Source organism: Neophocaena asiaeorientalis, unplaced genomic scaffold (genome assembly GCF_003031525.2).
Source record: "Neophocaena asiaeorientalis asiaeorientalis breed wild unplaced genomic scaffold, Neophocaena_asiaeorientalis_V1.1 scaffold505, whole genome shotgun sequence".
Lineage (NCBI taxonomy): Eukaryota > Metazoa > Chordata > Mammalia > Artiodactyla > Phocoenidae > Neophocaena > Neophocaena asiaeorientalis.
This window is the reverse complement of record NW_020174704.1, coordinates 401,517-420,430: the sequence shown is the minus strand read 5'-3', so window position 1 is coordinate 420,430 and position 18,914 is coordinate 401,517. Positions and strand designations below refer to the sequence as shown.

The 18,914-nt window shown below is 41.3% G+C and overlaps 1 protein-coding gene across 2 annotated transcripts in view; it reads right to left on the bottom strand.

Annotated features, from left to right (window-relative positions):
• SIM1 (SIM bHLH transcription factor 1) overlaps positions 1–18,914 on the bottom strand; it is a 67,560-nt gene that overhangs the window by 2,185 nt on the left and 46,461 nt on the right. For both annotated transcript variants that reach the window (XM_024759328.1, XM_024759327.1), the window contains exon 11: positions 1,536–1,938. In XM_024759328.1, the coding sequence (XP_024615096.1) occupies positions 1,536–1,938 (403 nt within the window). The remainder of the gene's footprint in view (positions 1–1,535; positions 1,939–18,914) is intronic.

The following is an 18,914-nucleotide window of genomic DNA, read 5'->3' as shown; positions in this document are numbered from 1 at the left end:
AAAGATCTAACATTAGTAATTAAACTATTTGAAGGTTTAAAATATGTATACATATTCATATATATGTGTGTGTGTGTATGTGTGCATGGATATATACACATATATATATAGTTCCAATTAAAAATATAAATATTGTCTTCTCAAATCCAGTGGTAAAAAAAATCTGTTTCACACATAATCATACAGTAACCCTGATATTGCTTCTGAAATAAGAATAAATATTTTAAATGCTAATAACAACTTGTTCTGAACCAAGGAAAGAGATCTAATCTGGAGGAAAAGTGCATCTAAAATATTATTCCATAAATTACGTTATTCTCAAAACAGTCTGAAGTCAATATAAAAAGAGAGAAGAGAAACAAAAAGGGACATATGAAAGCTGTAAACTGCTTAATGCAACAGAGAAGGCTGGGATCACACTAGTCATTGCTTTCCTTTTCCCTTTTCTTCTCATTTTATTTCTAATATCTTCCTCCTGACCATGTGGGTTAAGGCAGGATTTTCACTTCACTCCATTCTTGGGTAAGCAATTGCCCTTTGCCCTGGGTTTTCATTCCCAGGCTACCAAACTAGAGAAATTCAAAATAAAAGTAGAAAGCAAAAATGGAAACAAAGCAAAACCATTCACAGAAAACAGTAAGTGCCTAGGTGGTATGTGCAGGAGACTTCTATGTGTGAGAACAATAGTGTCTAGCACATTTCTTATCCTAGAGACACAGCACGAAGAGTAATAGCACAGCCATTGGATCCACCTTAGTGGCACTGACTTTTAAGAAAATGGGAAGGGTTTTCAAGACCTGCCTGGACCTAAGCTTGGAATGGACAGAATGAGCTCCCCCTGACCAGTTTACATTGAAATGGACAAAGAAGACCATTAATAACACTAAAGGCTTTAACTGCGGCGCCCATTTCTGTGTGTTTGTAGAGCCGTGTAATAATCCCAAGGTGAAAATCCCCATGGGTCCCACACCTCACTCCATCCTCAACTCACAGAGGATACTGTGGGTTGCCATATGGTGGGGGAAGGGGACAGTTACTGGCATTCAATGCCCAGAGGACCAGGGAGGTTAAAACACCTGTGACATGAGTGATCGGCCATAAAACAAAGGCAGGCCTCCCCAACACGCCAATAGTGCCCTCATTGAGAAACCCTGCTAGATGAGCCCCAAACTACTCCGGTCCACATTGGAAGGGTGAGAATACAGAAGAAAATAATACACAAGAAATTTAAATGCATACATACTACAAGTTCAATAGACTTAACAATTCACTTTAATTTCTTTACTTTTTTTCCCTTGGTGTTAAAATGGGAATCATGTTTACTCGCCTGCCCAAAACAAATGTATTTAGCAAACATCAGCAACATTAATACACTTCAAAAGAGTGGATTTGGTTTTTAAATTCCCGTTGGTTAGAGTTTCTGATTTGCAAATTCAAGGAGGAAACCATTGGGTGGGGATCACTCCAGGGTCAAAGCTGGACTAGGATAAATCTGCCCAGAGGCGCAACGCTGGAGTCGCTGGAGCCGCCCTTACCGTGGATCCTGTGGACCGAGGCGATGTGAGGCATGCTGCTCTCATAGGCTTCTCTGCTTTCCGGGGAGGCCTTGGTCAGGGGCAAGGCTGCGCGAGAGCCCCACCAGGGCTCCCTCCCCGCCTGCGGCGCTCCCAGGAAGTACCTGCCTGCCTCACACCGGCCGCCCTCGCAGGCCTGGGTGTGGAAATGCCTCTCCTCCACCAGCCTGGAGGGGTCGAGCGCGAAGCCGTAGCAGAGAGCGCCGCGTTCCGAGAACTGCCTGTAGGCGCACGACGCGTCGTGCTGAGAGCCCGGCCGGTCTGCGGGGTCCAGCAGCTGCGGGGAGGCCGCATCTGTCAGAGGACTGCCGCCCCACTGGCTGTCGTGATCAGATTCAGATCTTTCCGCGGGAAATCCCGAGTACTGAAACCGAGAGGGTGAGAAAAGTACATTTCAAAAGAAAGCAAGAGGGGCCTCCCTCCCTGGTGGCACAGTGGTTGAGAGTCCGCCTGCCGAGGCAGGGGACACGGGTTTGTGCCCCGGTCCGGGAAGATCCCACATGCCGCGGAGTGGCTGGGCCCATGAGCCATGGCCGATGGGCCTGCGCGTCCGGAGCCTGTGCTCCGCAATGGGAGAGACCACAACAGTGAGAGGCCTGCGTACCGCAAAAGAACAAAACAAAAACAAAAACAAAAAAAACGAAAGAAAGAAAGAAAAAAAAAGACCCCAAGGTCTGAAAGCACCCTTAAGGTCATATTGGGCTCAAGGCATCAAAATAAGACCCTAGCACCACTCTGGACACCCCTGACTTGGATCACCTAGTCAGTCATGGTAGTGCAAAAGACAATCCTTTTGGCTGCCGGAAGGAGGAGATAAAACTAATAATAACAAACATGGACTGAACTAAACACCGGGCACTGTTGGAGGTACTTCCCGTGAATTACTCCGCATAATTCTTACAAGCGCTTAGGTGGAGATATTAGCAACCCATCATATGGATAGGCAAGCTAGGGCCCTAGGAGTGGAGATGATTTGCCCAAGACCACAGGGTGAGCAGGTGGCAGAGCAACGATTCAAGCCCAAGTTCTCCATCACGACACAAATGGTACTGCCAAAGGGAGAGTCCAAGAGAGCACCATATTTTATTCCTGTTCACTTTTCACATTTTTTCTTACTTAAAAAGCAATACAAAAATAAGTTTTACGGCTTCACACTGGACTGTTAGCTCTCTGGGGGCCATGCTGGATACATGGCAAAGTAGTGAATAAATGCTTAACTTAATTCAGTCTCAATGTGACTTTGGAAAAGTCTCGCCCCATATAAGCTAGGCCTGTTCACTAGGATGTGTTTCTTGCTTTCTAAAGTGAAACTTCAAATATGCACAGGCTCATCAGGACAGCACAGCTGCAGGCTGTTGTTGGAATCACCCTGCTCACCTGTTGCCAGAGTATTTGGTCAGGTGCTTGAAAGAAAACAAAAAAGGCTCTGAGGACCTCCCTAGGAGGTACGCTCAGTTTGAAATTCCTCAAGAGCCACTAAAATCAGTAATATAATCATTTCTACCAGTGTTTGGTTACCTAATGCCAAACACAATTCTAGGTACCATAGAGAGTTTACCTGCTCTAATAATAATAGACGTCGTTTACTGGGAACTTACTGCGTGCCCAGCAATATGCTAACTACTCACTGTATATTATATCAATGAATCCTTATAACCATCTGGACAGTAACATAGCTCCATTTTTAGATGAGGACACAGCATCACTGAGTTTTAATAAGATGCCACAGCCATGCCACAGTCTATCTGGTCTCAAAGCCTGCTCTCTAAACCGTGGTTTTATACTTGAGAGGAAATACTGGTAAGGAAGAGAGGAGAAAAAAAAGTTTCAACGTTAGAGAGATTTCCAGAAAAGTGGCAGGAACTGCTTTACAGTCTCAGGAACCAAAATATAAATCCAAGTCCATTCTACATTCTCTTTCTTACCCCCAAGAAGAAAGAGGGACAGGCACGTGTGGTGGTGAGAAAGTAGGGAGGGAAAGGAGACATTCCCAGGCTCCAGTGTTCTTCACCTGTCACACACTAGTTGAGCAAATTTGACCCATGATGAGACCTTCACAGGACAAGGCAAACTCTCCCCTTCCTACTAGCCCCACCCTGAACAGGAGGAAAAATCCCCAGCTCTTCCCAACTCAGTGCAAACAGGCAGCTCCTCCCAGGCTCCCTTGCAGCCAGGGAGATGAGGTATAGAGGCTGCTCTGGGGCAACTCCAAAGTACACTGATAAATACAGCATGCTCAGGACAGAGTTCCAGCCAATTCCAGGTCCAAGACTTTTCCACGACCACTTCTAATATTACTTTAATTATTTTCCAAATGTACATATGGACTATCAGCATATTCCATCAAGAAAAAAAAAACCAGAAAATATAAATTCTTTCCCGCAGGCCTGTAGGATGGACACATCGAGGCACCCCGAGCTCCATTTCTCCACCTCACGCCTCCACCTGCCATCTGCCTTTTCTCTCTGTGAACACCAGTCTCTCTTCTCATAAGATACCACCTTCACTTTCACCAAGCGGGGATTGCCACCCTCTCTCCTTATTGAGTGGGGACCAAAGTGCTATCCATTTGCCCTCTGGTAGCACCATCCATGTGCTTGCCTAGGAAAAATTCAGATCATCAGTGCTATTCCACGCTAGGAATTGCCCAGACTCTGCTTGTTTTTATAAACGTATAAACCAGACCTATTTCTGAAGTACTCCAGTCAAGACTTTTGAGCCCTGTTGAGAGGGGGAAAAGCCTTCCCTGAGTGTACATGGGAAAGTGCTATTGGCACAGCAGAGAAGAACATTCTGTCCTTCGCTGACAAAGAAAATTCAACATGAGGCAACCCTGGCGTACCTGAGGTACACATTTCAAGAGCACCCAAAGAAGAATTTGACAGATAAGCCTCTTGTCGATAATCAGGAAACCACCGCAGCAAGAGCATTGCCCTTCAAGCAGGCAGAAGTTGGGTGGTTCAGTTAGACCGAGCCCTCCCACTGCTTTAGAGGTACAGAGGAAAAGCCTAGCCATAAACCTTTGCTTTTTAAGAGAATGCCTGTAAACTTGAACCTGTGTGCACCGTCAAAACTGTGAGCTGCAGACTTCCCTGGTGGTCCAGTGGTTAAGACTCCGTGTTTCTATTGCAGGGGGCATGGGTTTGATCCTTGGTCGGGGAACTAAGATCCTACATGCCACACGGCACAGCCAAAACAAACAAACAAACAAAACAAAACCTATGAGCCACGTCCACCCTTTAAAACAGACCACACTCTATTAACACTACCACCCCATAATTTGATCTGAAATAGTTCAGGTGTTCATTAAGTATGTGAGAAATGAGAGAGGGCAGAAAGGAAGGAAGGCAGCCAGGCAATACATGCAGCGTGTGAATGAATGCTGCATGCGAAGCCTCCCGGTCTCCCTTGCACCTGTGTTTGCTACTTAATGACATGTACAGTCGTGGGCAAGTGATTTGATTTCTTTTGTCTCAACAGGAAAATGGTCATGATGATACTTAACCTACCAAAGCCTGAACCAGAGTTGGGACCATTTAATGGAAGAGGCACGAGGGACAGGGAGCCAAGAGGACTTGGTTCCAGGGACACCCTCGCTAGTAACTCTCAGGGACACCTCAGGAAAATTGCTTCACCTTTCTTAGCCTCAGCTGTAGAATGACATAGAGGGTTAGATTAGTCTTTTTTTGTTGTTGTTTTTGTTTTTGCGGTACGCGGACCTCTCACTGTTGTGGCCTCTCCCGTTGCAGAGCACAGGCTCCGGACGTGCAGGCCCAGCGGCCATGGCTCACGGGCCCAGCCGCTCCGCGGCACGTGGGATCCTCCCGGACCGGGGCACAAACCCGTGTCCCCTGCATCGGCAGGCGGACTCTCAACCACTGCGCCACCAGGGAAGCCCTAGTCTTTCTTGAACTTTTCTTTCAGCTCTAATATTCTATATGATATAATTATTGTTATCCTTTCTAGTGTTGAAACATATGATCCCTATGCCTGTTCCTATATTGCACTTATTTAAAGTAGATAATTAGTTAGAACTGTAATCCAAGACCAAGAATTTTTATTGTCATGATTATAAGGGAATGGTTATGATGTCAGTTATAATTTTACTATAATGTCAATTTTCCCCCAAGTATCCCATTATGACACGTTTTATAGGGATAATGAGGTCTTTTGGTCAATAAATTATTCCATTCTAGAGGCTTCTGAGCAGGAAGGATAATGGCATCCATTTGAATCTGAATCTCTTCACACATCTTCCCCCAAGAAACTATAAGTTCATCAGGGAGCACTGATTAAATCACACGTGACCCATGTTATCAGCATTACTAGGAGGCAGGGAATATGCCAAAGTTCAAATTACTTATAAGTTAAAGAAAAAAAAAAAAGAAAGTCCAACAGCAGCTGCTATGAGCCTGTGGGTACAGAGAGTAGGGTACCAAGATGTTTAAGAGACTATGTGAAGGAGAGAGAGAGAGAGAGAGAGAGAGAGAGAGATTAGGACATAGGCAAAATGAAGACAGTTATCCTCTGAAAGAAAAGCACAAGTAAATGCCAAAATATGAAGACAAATCAATACTTACTGGCTCTCAGTACTGGCCACAGGAAAGGGACTCAAAATCAAGCAAAATCCAAACTGGCACCCTCAGACAAGTGTCATTTCCATAAAAGAAGACTAGCATCTAGAATGTACAAAGAACTCCCAAAACTCAACAATAAAAAACTAAAATGTGCCCAAGACATGAAGACACATCTCACCCAATAGGTAAAGAGATGACAAGTAACCACATGAAAAAATGCTCAACATCATTAGCAGTTAGGGAAATGGAAAATTCAAACCACAGTGAAATATCACCACATACCTATTAAACTGGCTAAAATAAAAAATAGTGACAATACCAAGTGCTGACAATGATGAAGGAAAACTGGCTCACTCATGCGTTGCTGGTAGGAACGTAAAATGGTATAGCCCCTCTGGAAAACAGCTTAGCACTTTCTAAAAAACCTAAATGTGCACCTACTGTATGCAATCCTGGACACTTTTTCCAGAGAAATGAAAATTATATTCATATAAAAACCTATAGGGAATTCCCTGGTGGCGCAGTGGTTAAGAATACGCCTGTCAATGCAGGGGACACGGGTTCGAGCCCTGGTCTGGGAAGATGCCACATGCCACGGAGCAACAAAGCCTGTGCGCCACAACTACTGAGCCTGTGTGCCACACCTACTGAAGCCTGTGCATCTAGAGCCTGTGCTCTGCAACAAGAGAAGCCACCGCAACGAGGAGCTCACGCACTGCAACAAAGAGTAGCTCCCGCTCACCGCAACTAGAGAAAGCCCACGGGCAGCAACAAAGACCCAACACAGCCAAAAATAAATAAATAAATTTATTAAAAAAAACAAAAACCTATACATGAATGTCTATGACAACATGTTTTCCCACTTCCAGGTCCTCTTTAACTGTTCCCTTTCTTTTTAAAATTATTTTTAATTGTGGTAAAATACACATAAAACTTTCAATCTTACCCATTTTTGTGGCATTACGTATGTCCACATTCCTGTGCAACCATCACCACCACCCATCTCCAAAACTCTTTATCTTGCAAAACTGACTCTACTCATTAAACAATAACTCCCCATTTTCTCCAGCACCTAGAAACCACCAAGCTGCTTTCTGTCCTTCTGATGCTGATGTCTTCCTGACAGAGGAAAAACAAACGAGCCCCATGAACCTCCAACCTGGCTTGGTGTTGGGGCTTCCCAGAACCTAACCACCTCAGAGATCTTTCTGAAACTCTCATCTAATGATGTCATTCTCTTGCTTTAAAACTTCCTTCTTTTTTTCTGTCTTTCTGTCTATGCATCAAATAGCATGGTGATACCACCTACATAAAGCTGAAACTATAGGAGATACAAGGAGAAATATCCTAATAGTAAGAGACTAAGACACCACTCTCAGTATAAGACAAATAAAGTAGGTTAAAAAAAAAAAACAAGAAAACAAGAAAAGTTACAGAAGACTTAAAAAACAAAATCATAAATGTTATGGCTATATATCAAACTTTACATATAATAAAGAATAAACCTCAGCATACATGAATAATCATCAAAATTGATCAAATATTAGGTTACAAAGAAAATTTCAGTAAGTTTCACCAAGTAGAAGTATTACAAACAACACTCTCTGACCACAATGAATAACAAATAGAAATTAAGAACAATTAAAAAAAACAACAAAAAAACCCTTCCACCTGGAAAAAACCCCAAACTATTAACTCCTGGGGAAAATAGGCAAATAAACCATAAACTACAGAATTTCCAGGGAAAGGATAATGAAAATACTATATATCTGGATTTATGGGATATATAGCTTTAGATACCTAAATCAGTAAAAATGAAAGAATAAATCTAAATTCAATTCTCAATTCAAAAGCTAGAAAAATAACAAAAGAAACTAAAAGAAAGCACAAGGAAAAATGGTCAAAAGACATAGACTATTCACAAAAAATATTAAAATAGCCTTAAACATATGAAAAGATGTTTAACTTTTGAATAAGATAAATGCAAATTAAAACACTGAGATAATATTTCTTAACCATCAGATTAGCCCAAGTTCAAAAGCTCGATAACATATTGTTTGGCAGAGTGTGGAGAACAAGGTACTCCCTCCCATGCATCGGTGGTGGAAATGTAAACTGATACAGCTGCTATGGAGGGGAATTTGGCAACAGCTAACAGAAACGGCAGTTTCCCGCTCCTAAGAAACCATTACACCAGGCAATATACATTGAAGTAGTAAGGTGTCGTTAAAGAGGCATCATATATGGAACCTATTATAAGATGGTTCAGAAGAAATAAATAATGAGGGCAGACAGGAGAAGACCCAGAGAATATGATAAAGCAAATATGGCAAAATGTTAAGCCCTGATGAACCAAGGTTTAGTAGGCAAAAATACTTTATTCTTGCAACTTTTCTTTATGTATAAAATCTTTTTTTTTTTTTTTTGGCCGTGCCACACGGCTTGCAGGATTTTAGTTCCCCAACCAGGGATGGAACCGGGCCCTGGCAGTGAAAGCACCAAGTCCCAACCACTGCAATGCCAGGGAATTCCCTCAAAGTAAGTGTTTTAAAATAAAAAATCCTACATAGCAAACATATCTTATTTTTATAGAATGATTAGGGAAAAGACTATTTTTTTAAAAACTTATTTTTCTGAAGAAATAGAGACATGCTCTGATAAAGCTATAATTTAATTAAATATCTTTGTTTTCATTAACGATGATTAATATTTTGTGCATAAAAAATGTAATTGTAAGTTATCAACTAGGGATTCCAGTAGAAACCGCACTGAACTCAAATATGGGAGGACCCTGATCTATTATCATCCAACATGACTTGTACAAAAGATCACCTCCTGTGGGCTTTGAGTTTTTCATCTGCAGAATAGGAACAGACTACCTGCATTATATGATTACAGGGAAGATCAAATAAATAATACGTATCAAAGTACTCTTAAAAATGCAAATGTTGGGGCTTCCCTGGTGGCGCAGTGGTTAAGAATCCGCCTGCCAATGCAGGGGACATGGGTTCAAGCCCTGGTCCGGGAAGATCCCACATGCCGCGGAGCAACTGAGCCCGTGTGCCACAACTACTGGAGCCCGTGCGCCTAGAGCCCGTGCTCCGCAACAAGAGAAGCCACCGCAATGAGAAGCCCACGCACCACAGCGAAGAGTAGCCCCCGCTTGCCGCAACTAGAGAAAAGCCCACGCATGGCAACAAAGACCCAATGCAGCCAAAAATAAAATAAATTTTAAAAAATGCAAATGTTACAGATACGTATGTATTGTGTAAAGGTCCTTGATTAACGACTTTCACTTTGGTGGACAGGAATAGTTATATCACCATCTTGTAAAAATGATTTTTTTCCCTAGACTGTATTATTTAGAGCAGGGGTCCCCAACCCCCAGGCCGCGGACCAGTACCAGTCCAAGGCCTGTTAGGAACCGGTTGCACAGCAGGAGGTGAGCGGCGGGCTAGCGAGTGAAGCTTCACCTGCCGCTCCCCATTGCTCGTGTTACTGCCTGAACCATGCCCCGCCCCCAGGCACCCTCCGTCCCCAGAAAAACTGTCTTCCACGAAACTGGTCCCTGGTGCCAAAGAGGTTGGGGATGGCTGATCTAGAGGCCATATTTTCAGTCCCATCCTACAGGCATGCCAGAGATAAAACATGTATGTTAAAGGATAAAGAAATCCACATCTCTTGTGGAGAAAAGGGAACCCTTGTGCACTGTTGGTGGGAATGTAAATTGGTGCAGCTACTATGGAAAACAGTATGGAGGTCCCTTAGAAAACAAAAAATAGAACTACCATATGGCCCTGCAATCCCACTCCTGAGTATACATCTGGGAAAAATAAAACTCTAATTTGAAAAGATACTTGCACCCCAGTGTTCATGGCAGCATTATTTACAATAGGCCAAGACATGGAAACAACCCAAGTGCCCATCAACAGATGATCTGTTTAAGAAGATGTGGTGTATATTTACAATGGAATATTACTCAGTCATAAGAAAGAATGTAATATTGCCATTTACAGCAACATGGATGGACCAAGAAAATATCATATTAAGTGAAGCAACTCAAAGACAAATATTATATGATATCACCTATATGTGAAATCTAAAAAATAATGCAAATGAATCTATATACAAAACAGAAACAGACTCACAGACATAAAAAACAAACTTATGGTTACCAAAGGGAAAAGGGGGGGGGATAAATTAGGAGTATGGGATTAACAGATATAAGCTATTATACATAAAATAGATAAGCAACAAGAATTTACTGTATAGCACAGGGAACTATATTCAAAATCTTATAACAAACTATAATGGAAATAATCTGAAATATATTATATATACATATAACTGAATCACAATTGCTGTACGTCTGAAACCAACACAATACTGTGAATCAACTATACTTCAATATAAAAATTTTTTAAAAAATCAACATCCCAGCTGCAAAAAGAAATCAGGTCACTGGCCAATCACTTAAACATTAGGGCCTTTTCTTCCAAATGCTCTGATTTTCAGAGTTGAACTGCTCTTTGGTACCAACGATTCTTATCACTTAAACTTTGACTAAAAGCCCACAGATCTGTTTTAAGGGTGGAGAGAGAGTGACACTCATGATCGATTAGCTAGCTGGAACCTGTGGTTGGTTCTCCTAGCAATTGTTGATATCTAGACTATTTTCAGGTAAAACAAAATCACATTTTAGGAGCTATAGAATATCTGCTCTTCTTCCTTTGAAAAGGTAACAACACTTCCTCCTTTGTTTAAAGCTAAGAAACTGAATGATTCGATTCCCTATTTTAATTAGGTTACATCAACAAAGAAAGTTCACTGAAACTAATTTTTGGTTAATTTTGCGGAAACCTCTGTTTCTCTTTCTTAGAAAAGTTGTTACTATTATGAATACTCTGCACCTTAATTTACCCCTATTTCTTATTTAAAATTTAATTTTCAAAACAGGCTTTCATATTGGTAAATTTAAAAATGAGTCAGGGGACTTCCCTGGCAGTCCAGTGGTTAAGACAACGCACTTCCACTGAGGGGGACGTGGGTTCCATCCCTGGTCAGGGAACTAAGATCCCACATGACGCACGGCCAAAAAAAAAGAGTTAGACGAAGGATGCCCTGGTTCTAATAACTATGAAACCAAATGTCACCCACCAAAGGTGGGCTAACGTTGACCGGCAAAGAGCTTGGATGCCTGCCAGAAATAGAGGTCAGATGCCAGCCACATCCCCCAGCTCCTCTCTGAGATTCAGGGCTCATGAAAGAATCATTATTTCTAGAAGAGACTGATACCTCAACCGGTTAAAGATCTGAGCCATCAGCTGGGGTTTTATATGCATTCAATGGGAACTATTTATAATAATTCATTCTATGATTCATTCTAATATTTATTGAGTACCTAGTATTTGCAAGGCAGTGTGCCAAATGATGTGAGAAATACAGCCCCACCTTCAAGGTGTTCATATTAGGAGGGGTATAAATAACCCACAGAACATAACGTTAATACAAGTTGAAAAATGGCAAGGGCCGGAATGAAGAAAAAAACAGTACCGTTTAGGAGTTCAAAGAAGGGAGCTATCACTTTTAACACTGTAGCTGCTTGGGAAGGGAAAGTGAACTATGACTAACAGGCAATTTACCATATGATTCGCCTATGCTAACTAATGCCCATGACAATAACGATAGCTACCATTATCAAATACTTGCTATGCTCTGGTCACCATACTGAGATCCCACAGACATTATCTTATTAAATGCTCACAACATCTTAAAAGTATCATTAATCCCTTTACTGATGCAGCAAATGAAGCTCAAAAAAAAAACCCAAAAAAACAAAAAACAGAACTGCCCAAGTTCACATGATTAGGAAGTTTAAGAGGAGAGATGCAATTCCAGAGCCCTTACTCCTTCCAGAATCCTGGACTCATCTAGACTTAGGTACCTAGATAACAAAGACAGCAGTGTCCTACCCTCTATGCAGGAATGGATCCCAGGTCCCTAAGCATGTTCTTAACAAAGGGGGTTTTCTCCAACCTCTACACTCCAGTAGACCAACACCACACAGCCTGGGTTACGTCCTCATAGCACTGAAGCGTTCTTCCACCACAATTACAACACAGATATTCCCCTTTTGAAAACAGTCATGAGATTCATTCCTGCCTCAAGAGCATGTTCCAGACAGGTGCTCTGCATTCATCTGGATGTGGCAGCAGCAAGCCAACTCAGGAAAAATACCAGATGTTCCAACAATAGATGCTACAGTTATCTATTTTTATTCTGGCAGCTCACTGAGGTTTTTATTTTTATCATTTTTAGCTGTAAAATATAGAGAGAGACCCTCTTATGGTAAAGTCCTGTTTTCCATGAAAAACTTTCACTCTATCGGGCATGAGCAGCTTTCCTCTTGATTTGTATCTGAACCATGAGAAAAAACATCACAGATGCAGACTGCATTGTACTAAGAACATATGCATGCTTTTAAATCACTTTTATCTTACTTTTTACTAATGTAACCCTGAAACATAAAATATGTCCTTTTTTTTTTTCATTCACTGTTATGGGAAGAACAGATGGTAAAAGGGTTAGATTAAAGTAATACAGCATGTCCATTAAAATAACCCCCACTGCTGGGGATGCTTCCCTTGAACAGGAGTCATGTTTACTGTAAAGAACGGCTTTGGCTTACACACATTGGAAATTGCCGGGGGTCTTCTCAACGATAAACATAAGGGTAAGAGAAAAACTAATGTCAAAATCAAATGCATTTTAAAATGACAATTATGCAAGTTATTTTGCTAATCTGGGAGGCAGACTGAAAACATTTGCCTGTGATACTGTAACTCAACAGCAGTCAAATAATAGATTCCATTTCTGACTTGAAAAATTTTACTACCTAGAAATTGTAAGGAAGGAAACCTTCAAGAAAAATTAGAGAATACATTTTAAAAGGAAAAAATATCAATCTTGAGTCACATTCCAGAGTCAAGGATGGCTTCACTAGAGGAACTGAGCAATAAATATTTCCATTTACACTGTAAATAATTAGAAAGCAAATACTCACTCAAAATTCAATTATTAAAAATTTTAAATATTTTGGCCATTTCTCCCCTCATTTTAGAAAATGGTATAAATTGTCATCTTCTCAAAATCAATTTTTAAGAATGGTTCACGAGATTTTCACTCATTATTGTTATGATTTGCTCCACTTATAGTATAATCTGTTATTTATTGTGATGTTGTTTTTACCTTTAATCCACATTTTAGTTATTTTTAGCTCAAAGAATATTCTGGTGAGAAATCTTTCATACCTGTAAGTTCCTGATATATTTCATGAAGTAGAAACATGAGAAGTTTTTTAATATGCCTCAAATGTGGTTTGAAATGACTTAGGGCTTCTCTTAATCCAACCCCCCACCAACAGTTACAAAAATGTTCCTGGGATTTGGTTCACTCATTTTTCTCACAGAAAAGTAAGCATAGTCGACATCTCATTGGCTGTCAGGTTGACATGCAGCTGGAAGGGAATCAGCACTCGGAACCAGAGGCCAGTTTTCCTCCAGTGTAACTCTATAAGGACTCTCCTATAAGGTTCCATATGGAGAGAGCTGTTCCCAACCATGAAATCCACAATCCACATCCTCTTATAAATCCGAAGGTAAAGTCCTAAAGGCTGGCAGGCATCTTCATTGCACTGAAGATTTTAAACAGGTAATAAACATTTAATTAGGCCCTTTATGTCCTGGCACACACAGCTGTAAATGATCAAGAATATCCCAACTTGCATAGGTAATATAGAAATGACTCTAGCTCATTGGATAAATCCTGGGTTTCCAGGACCAGTAGCACTAGTTTTAATGGTAATCTTCTTCCATGATGGGCTTTGAGCATAAGCCAGAACCACATCCATCTTTTCACTGATACTCTGACTCACTCTCTGATTTTTCACATATAAGTGGCAGATTAGATGGGCTTGAATTAGATGGATACAGGGGGCGCCACCTGCTCCAACCCCTTACTGCTGCTTTATTTGGCCTTCCAATGGTTTATTCTGAGTTTGGACAAAGGACAGCTGCCCAAGCTGCTCTTGGCAGTGTCCTAGAACTGGGCCAACAGATTGGCAGGCGTATTACCGGCCTTCTGCATACTAAAAGAGGAGATCTATCAGATTTGTAATTTTGTAAAAAGAACTTGAAGCTCAAAGGCCCTCTACTGAGTTAATCAATTTCAAACTGGTGTCTGTAAATGGAAGGATAGATCTACCTTCTCATCTTCTAAGCCAAGCACAGTAAAATAATAAGGAAAACTAAAAGAGCATAAGCTATCTATTAAATAATATACATCCAGACCTTGACCTTCCAGGAAAACACTGCAATTCAGTGCGCTACAGTATGCTTAAAGAAGTTTCCTAAAAATCTGTGAAAGACGGAAGAATTAAAGAAATCTCAATTTCTTAGACAAAGATATCCAAATCCAACTTCCTTAACTCTACAAAGGTCCCGTTATGAGCGGGTCAGATCCCACCAAGCACTGTCAAATAAGGCATTGCTGTCTTTAATTTCACTATTTAGTTTTAATAAAATTTGATTTGATAGGTTTTGTTAAAATAAATTTCCCCAGGCACATTGTGATGGTGGATTCAGCCATTCCCCCCTTCTCCTCAGTTCAGCTGCAGAGCAGAATCACAAATTCCAGCCTTCATTTCCATTAAGCCAGAAGCAGAGGCGTTCCACCTGATTTAGCTGCTTTGCCCACTGCTCAATGTCGTTTTGGACACTAACTCTCCCCTAGATCCAAACCATCCTACATTATGAAACAGAGACGTGTTTAACATGAATTATGCCTTATAGCCAGGGATCTGGGGAGATGAGAGGTGGGCTGCAGCTGTGCTTTGGTGGGTGGGTAGGATTTAAGAAGCTCAACAGGAAAGGTGTCCTTAGGGCGAGTACACAGCTAGAATGGAGAATTGATGTGGTGGGGCTAGAGGTGGCTGGAAGAGGCAAAGACGTAGCCTGGGCCGATTGTGGAGATCAGACTTCATACCATAACCAACACTGAGCCTCTGTAGGTTTTTAAGTAGGGCTTGGGGTGGGAGGTACACGATGTAAATGATATTTCAGGAAGTTTACTCTGAGCAGGAATGCTCAGAGACTGAAAGGACAATAAGGAGGGATGAAGCAGTCTAAATGTGATGTCCTGCTCTGAAGAGCCTGGAACGGGACAAAGACAGTGGGGATCAGGTAGAGGAGGAGCTAAGGGTCAAGACACACCATGAAGGAACATTACCCTCACAAGGCCTTTTGTGTTCAAAGGTCAAAAACCAAACCAACTAAACAAAGAAACCAAAAATTTAGAACTTTTCCCTTTCTTATGGAAGAAATCGATCCCTCCTAGATATAAAGGTGTAGCACCGAAAATGCACATAGATTATTAAAGAATAAGAGAGTGATCTAGAAAGTGTCTACTGGGCTTCCCTGGTGGCGTAAAAAAAAAAAAAAAAAAAAAAAAAAAAAAATAGAAAGTGTCTACTGATCATGGAAGTGGGCCCTGGAACTAGGGCTGAGCCCGTAAACAAAGACAGGTTCCTGAGATGGAAGACAGAGCCAAATGGCATTTCTTGTACAGACACTCACATCAGGGCAATTATTTTGTAACCAAAACACACACATACACACACAGAGCTAATATCAGTTGTCACCTCTCTCCATTGTTGCAATGGAGATCACAGTGGAGACGTGGAGACTAGAAAGCCCACTTCAGGACAGGATGTGGACTGTTCTCTTCCCTAGAGTGTGAGCCAGAGTGCTCATTCAAAGCTTTACTCTTGAAAGAGCCTCTAGATTCTACCACATTTAATTCCCCCTCAGCAGGTAGGTGTTTGATTTGTACTGCAAGATTCGGCATTTATGAAACCATCCTTAGGTTGTTTTTCATGTGTATCTTTTGCCTCTTTACATAGGTTATAAATTCCATAGTAGCAGAATATTTTCCCTACTTGGGGTTTTTATGTCTCTATAGGCAACCAGCTAAGTATCTGCATAATTTTTTAATGTATTTACTTATCCATTCATTCATTTCATTAACATTTAGTGAGTGAATATGTGGAGGACACCATACTAGATGCTGGGGCAAGGTTGGGGGTGGGTATGAAGTAGACATTGTTAACTACTTTCAAAGATATTATAGTCCAAGAGAGGAGATCTGACATATCTAGAAGGCAGTAGAAGATAGATTATTATAAATGGAGGCACAAGGGAGAAATATAACTCAGTTATATTTCATGAAAGAGGCAGCATTCAATCCAGGCCTTAGAAGATAGTCAGAATTTTGAGAAATAGAGGCAATGCAGGCAGAAGTAAATGTATAAGCACAAGCATGGAAGCAGGAAAGGACAAGGTGTTCAGCAAATAGTGAGCAGAGAAGTCTGGCCAGATCAGAGGGTGCAGGTAATTTAGGAACCAATTATAGGTGACCTTGAGTGACAGCTAGGACTGTGGCAAGTCTCCAAACACTGATCAGTGGTCTTTTAAGGTCAATCTGAGAAGCAGGGAAGACTGGAGAGGAAAATTTTCCAAAGTAGAGAGAAAATTAAGATGCGCTGCACTCCTCCAGAGTGAGGGAGCTCCTGGGACACAGGCAATGGGAGAAGAAGGGTAAATGGGTGAGGCGGGGAGAGCACAGCTAGAGATGGAGCATGAGTCTGGTCCTTGAGGGTGCGCCCAAGGGGTTCAGGGCTTTATTAACTGTCAACCTGCAGCTCACTGCAAACCTTGAAAATAGGAATAAATTTGAACCTGCTGGAAACTCCCCATGGCATGAAGGTCTCTAAGCTTAGAGGCTATTAGTTCTCTCACTGTCAGCCCCCAATTCCCTCCTCCAGTTCACTGCTGGAAGGACAGGTGAGCCCACAACACACACCACCATAGCTACACCACTGCCAACACATGCCTTTATCACATACATTCTATGCTGTGTTTAAATTATCCATTTACATTTTTATCTCCCCCACTGAATCTGTAAGCCTCTGGAGAAAGGGCTATATACCCAGGTCATCTCATCTCTCCTCTGTTTCTTTATCCACCTATCTTATCAACTTCACCTTGGTGGGCTCATCCATCAATTCATTTACCCACTCACTCAATATGTCCTGAGGGCTTTTGGGTGCCCAAGGCAATCTTGTTATCAAGGGTAACATCTCCTGTCCTCAAGGATCTTAAAGTCCCCATTTATTGCCTCCAAATTTTCTTCCTTTCATCTTATAATTTTTGCAAAGTCTCATTCATGCCACTTTTTTTCATTTTTTTCTTCTCATTGGTCTTTTCTGATTCAATGAAGTCCTGCTGCCTAATATATAAATCTAATGTGACTAAACACAGCCATCTGTTTATTTCAATTTGTGTGAGATTTGTCATTGGATTCTCGCTATTGGGAATGCGTTTTACACAACACATATCATTATATATCGTATGTTTTAGTAAACACCAATGAAACAGTGTTGTTTGCGATATCTGCCTCCTTGAGTAAACTATTTAGCAAGAAAGTATATCATCTTTTGGTCCTATTTCGAATCCCATATACCTAGTTATCTACCATAAATAGTTACCTTACCTTTACAAATATTTATACTATCGTGCTCCCAAGCAAGGTGAAGGACAAAGAAGTTCCCTGTAATGGCAGGTAGACTGTCCTAGAAGCAACCACTTTTGCCCGGCCCCATTGTTATTTCCTTCCATCTCATCACCCATTCTATCCATCACACCTCCTAAAATGTCAACTTTCTCTGCAGACTCACTTAATCAGACCGTTCCTTGACCTTGCACATCCCCTCAGCAAATTTGTGTGTGCTTTTTAGCAGACTTCACTGGCCTATTTCAAACAAGGCCCCAGGTTCCTCCTGAAACCCATGTGGCTGAGTGAAGAGAGAGAAGCAGGGTAGTGGAAGGTAAATTTGGGGGTATAAGGAGGCTGATTAATGGGGAGTCTGCCCCTCCCCCAACCGTGTGCCAAGGGAATGAAAAGGCAGCTGCAGGGGCCTGGAGGTCCCATGACCAGCCACATCTTACAATTCCTCTCTAAAATGTTGGTCTTGCCTCCCCAGTGAGACCATGGACATGGTTCCTTAAGGGCCCACCTTTAGCATTTTAGTGCACATAATAAATATTTAACTAAATGCAAGAGTTGGTAAAAACCAAAGTACAAATCTGTAACACAGAGGTCTCACCTTACTGAGTGAAGTGCTTTCTAAAATAATACTTAGAGGTTTATTTATGAAGACAATCTAAAAAGGCCATAAGGGTCCACTTTAATAATCTCCTGAGACTTCTATAGAAGAGAAGATATCTGAAGTTTAGACATGGCCAGAAAATATAAACAAGCCTGCAGTGTAAGAATTTCAGAGAAGATAACCTTTTTTTTTTTTTTTTTTTGCATGATGCATTAAAGTTTTTGTCGTTGGTAACGGTCAAGGATTACATGTTTTCATTTAACATAAAACATGAAATGAAGGACATCTATCCTGGTAGAGATAAAATTACTATGTGTAAGGGAAAACTACACTTGAGAAATTCTTGGTCCTTCTGTTCTCTGTAGCCTAAAAAGTCAGCATAGCAGTCACTGATGTATTTTTTTTTGAGGCCAGAAACAACCTTTGCAGGGAGAGAGTTTCTACCTTCACCAAAAGGAAACCAGATTGCTGGCAGTGAAAATTAAGAGGGTTCTATGGGATTATTTAAAGTAACAGATGTGGAGTTAAACCTGCAAGTGT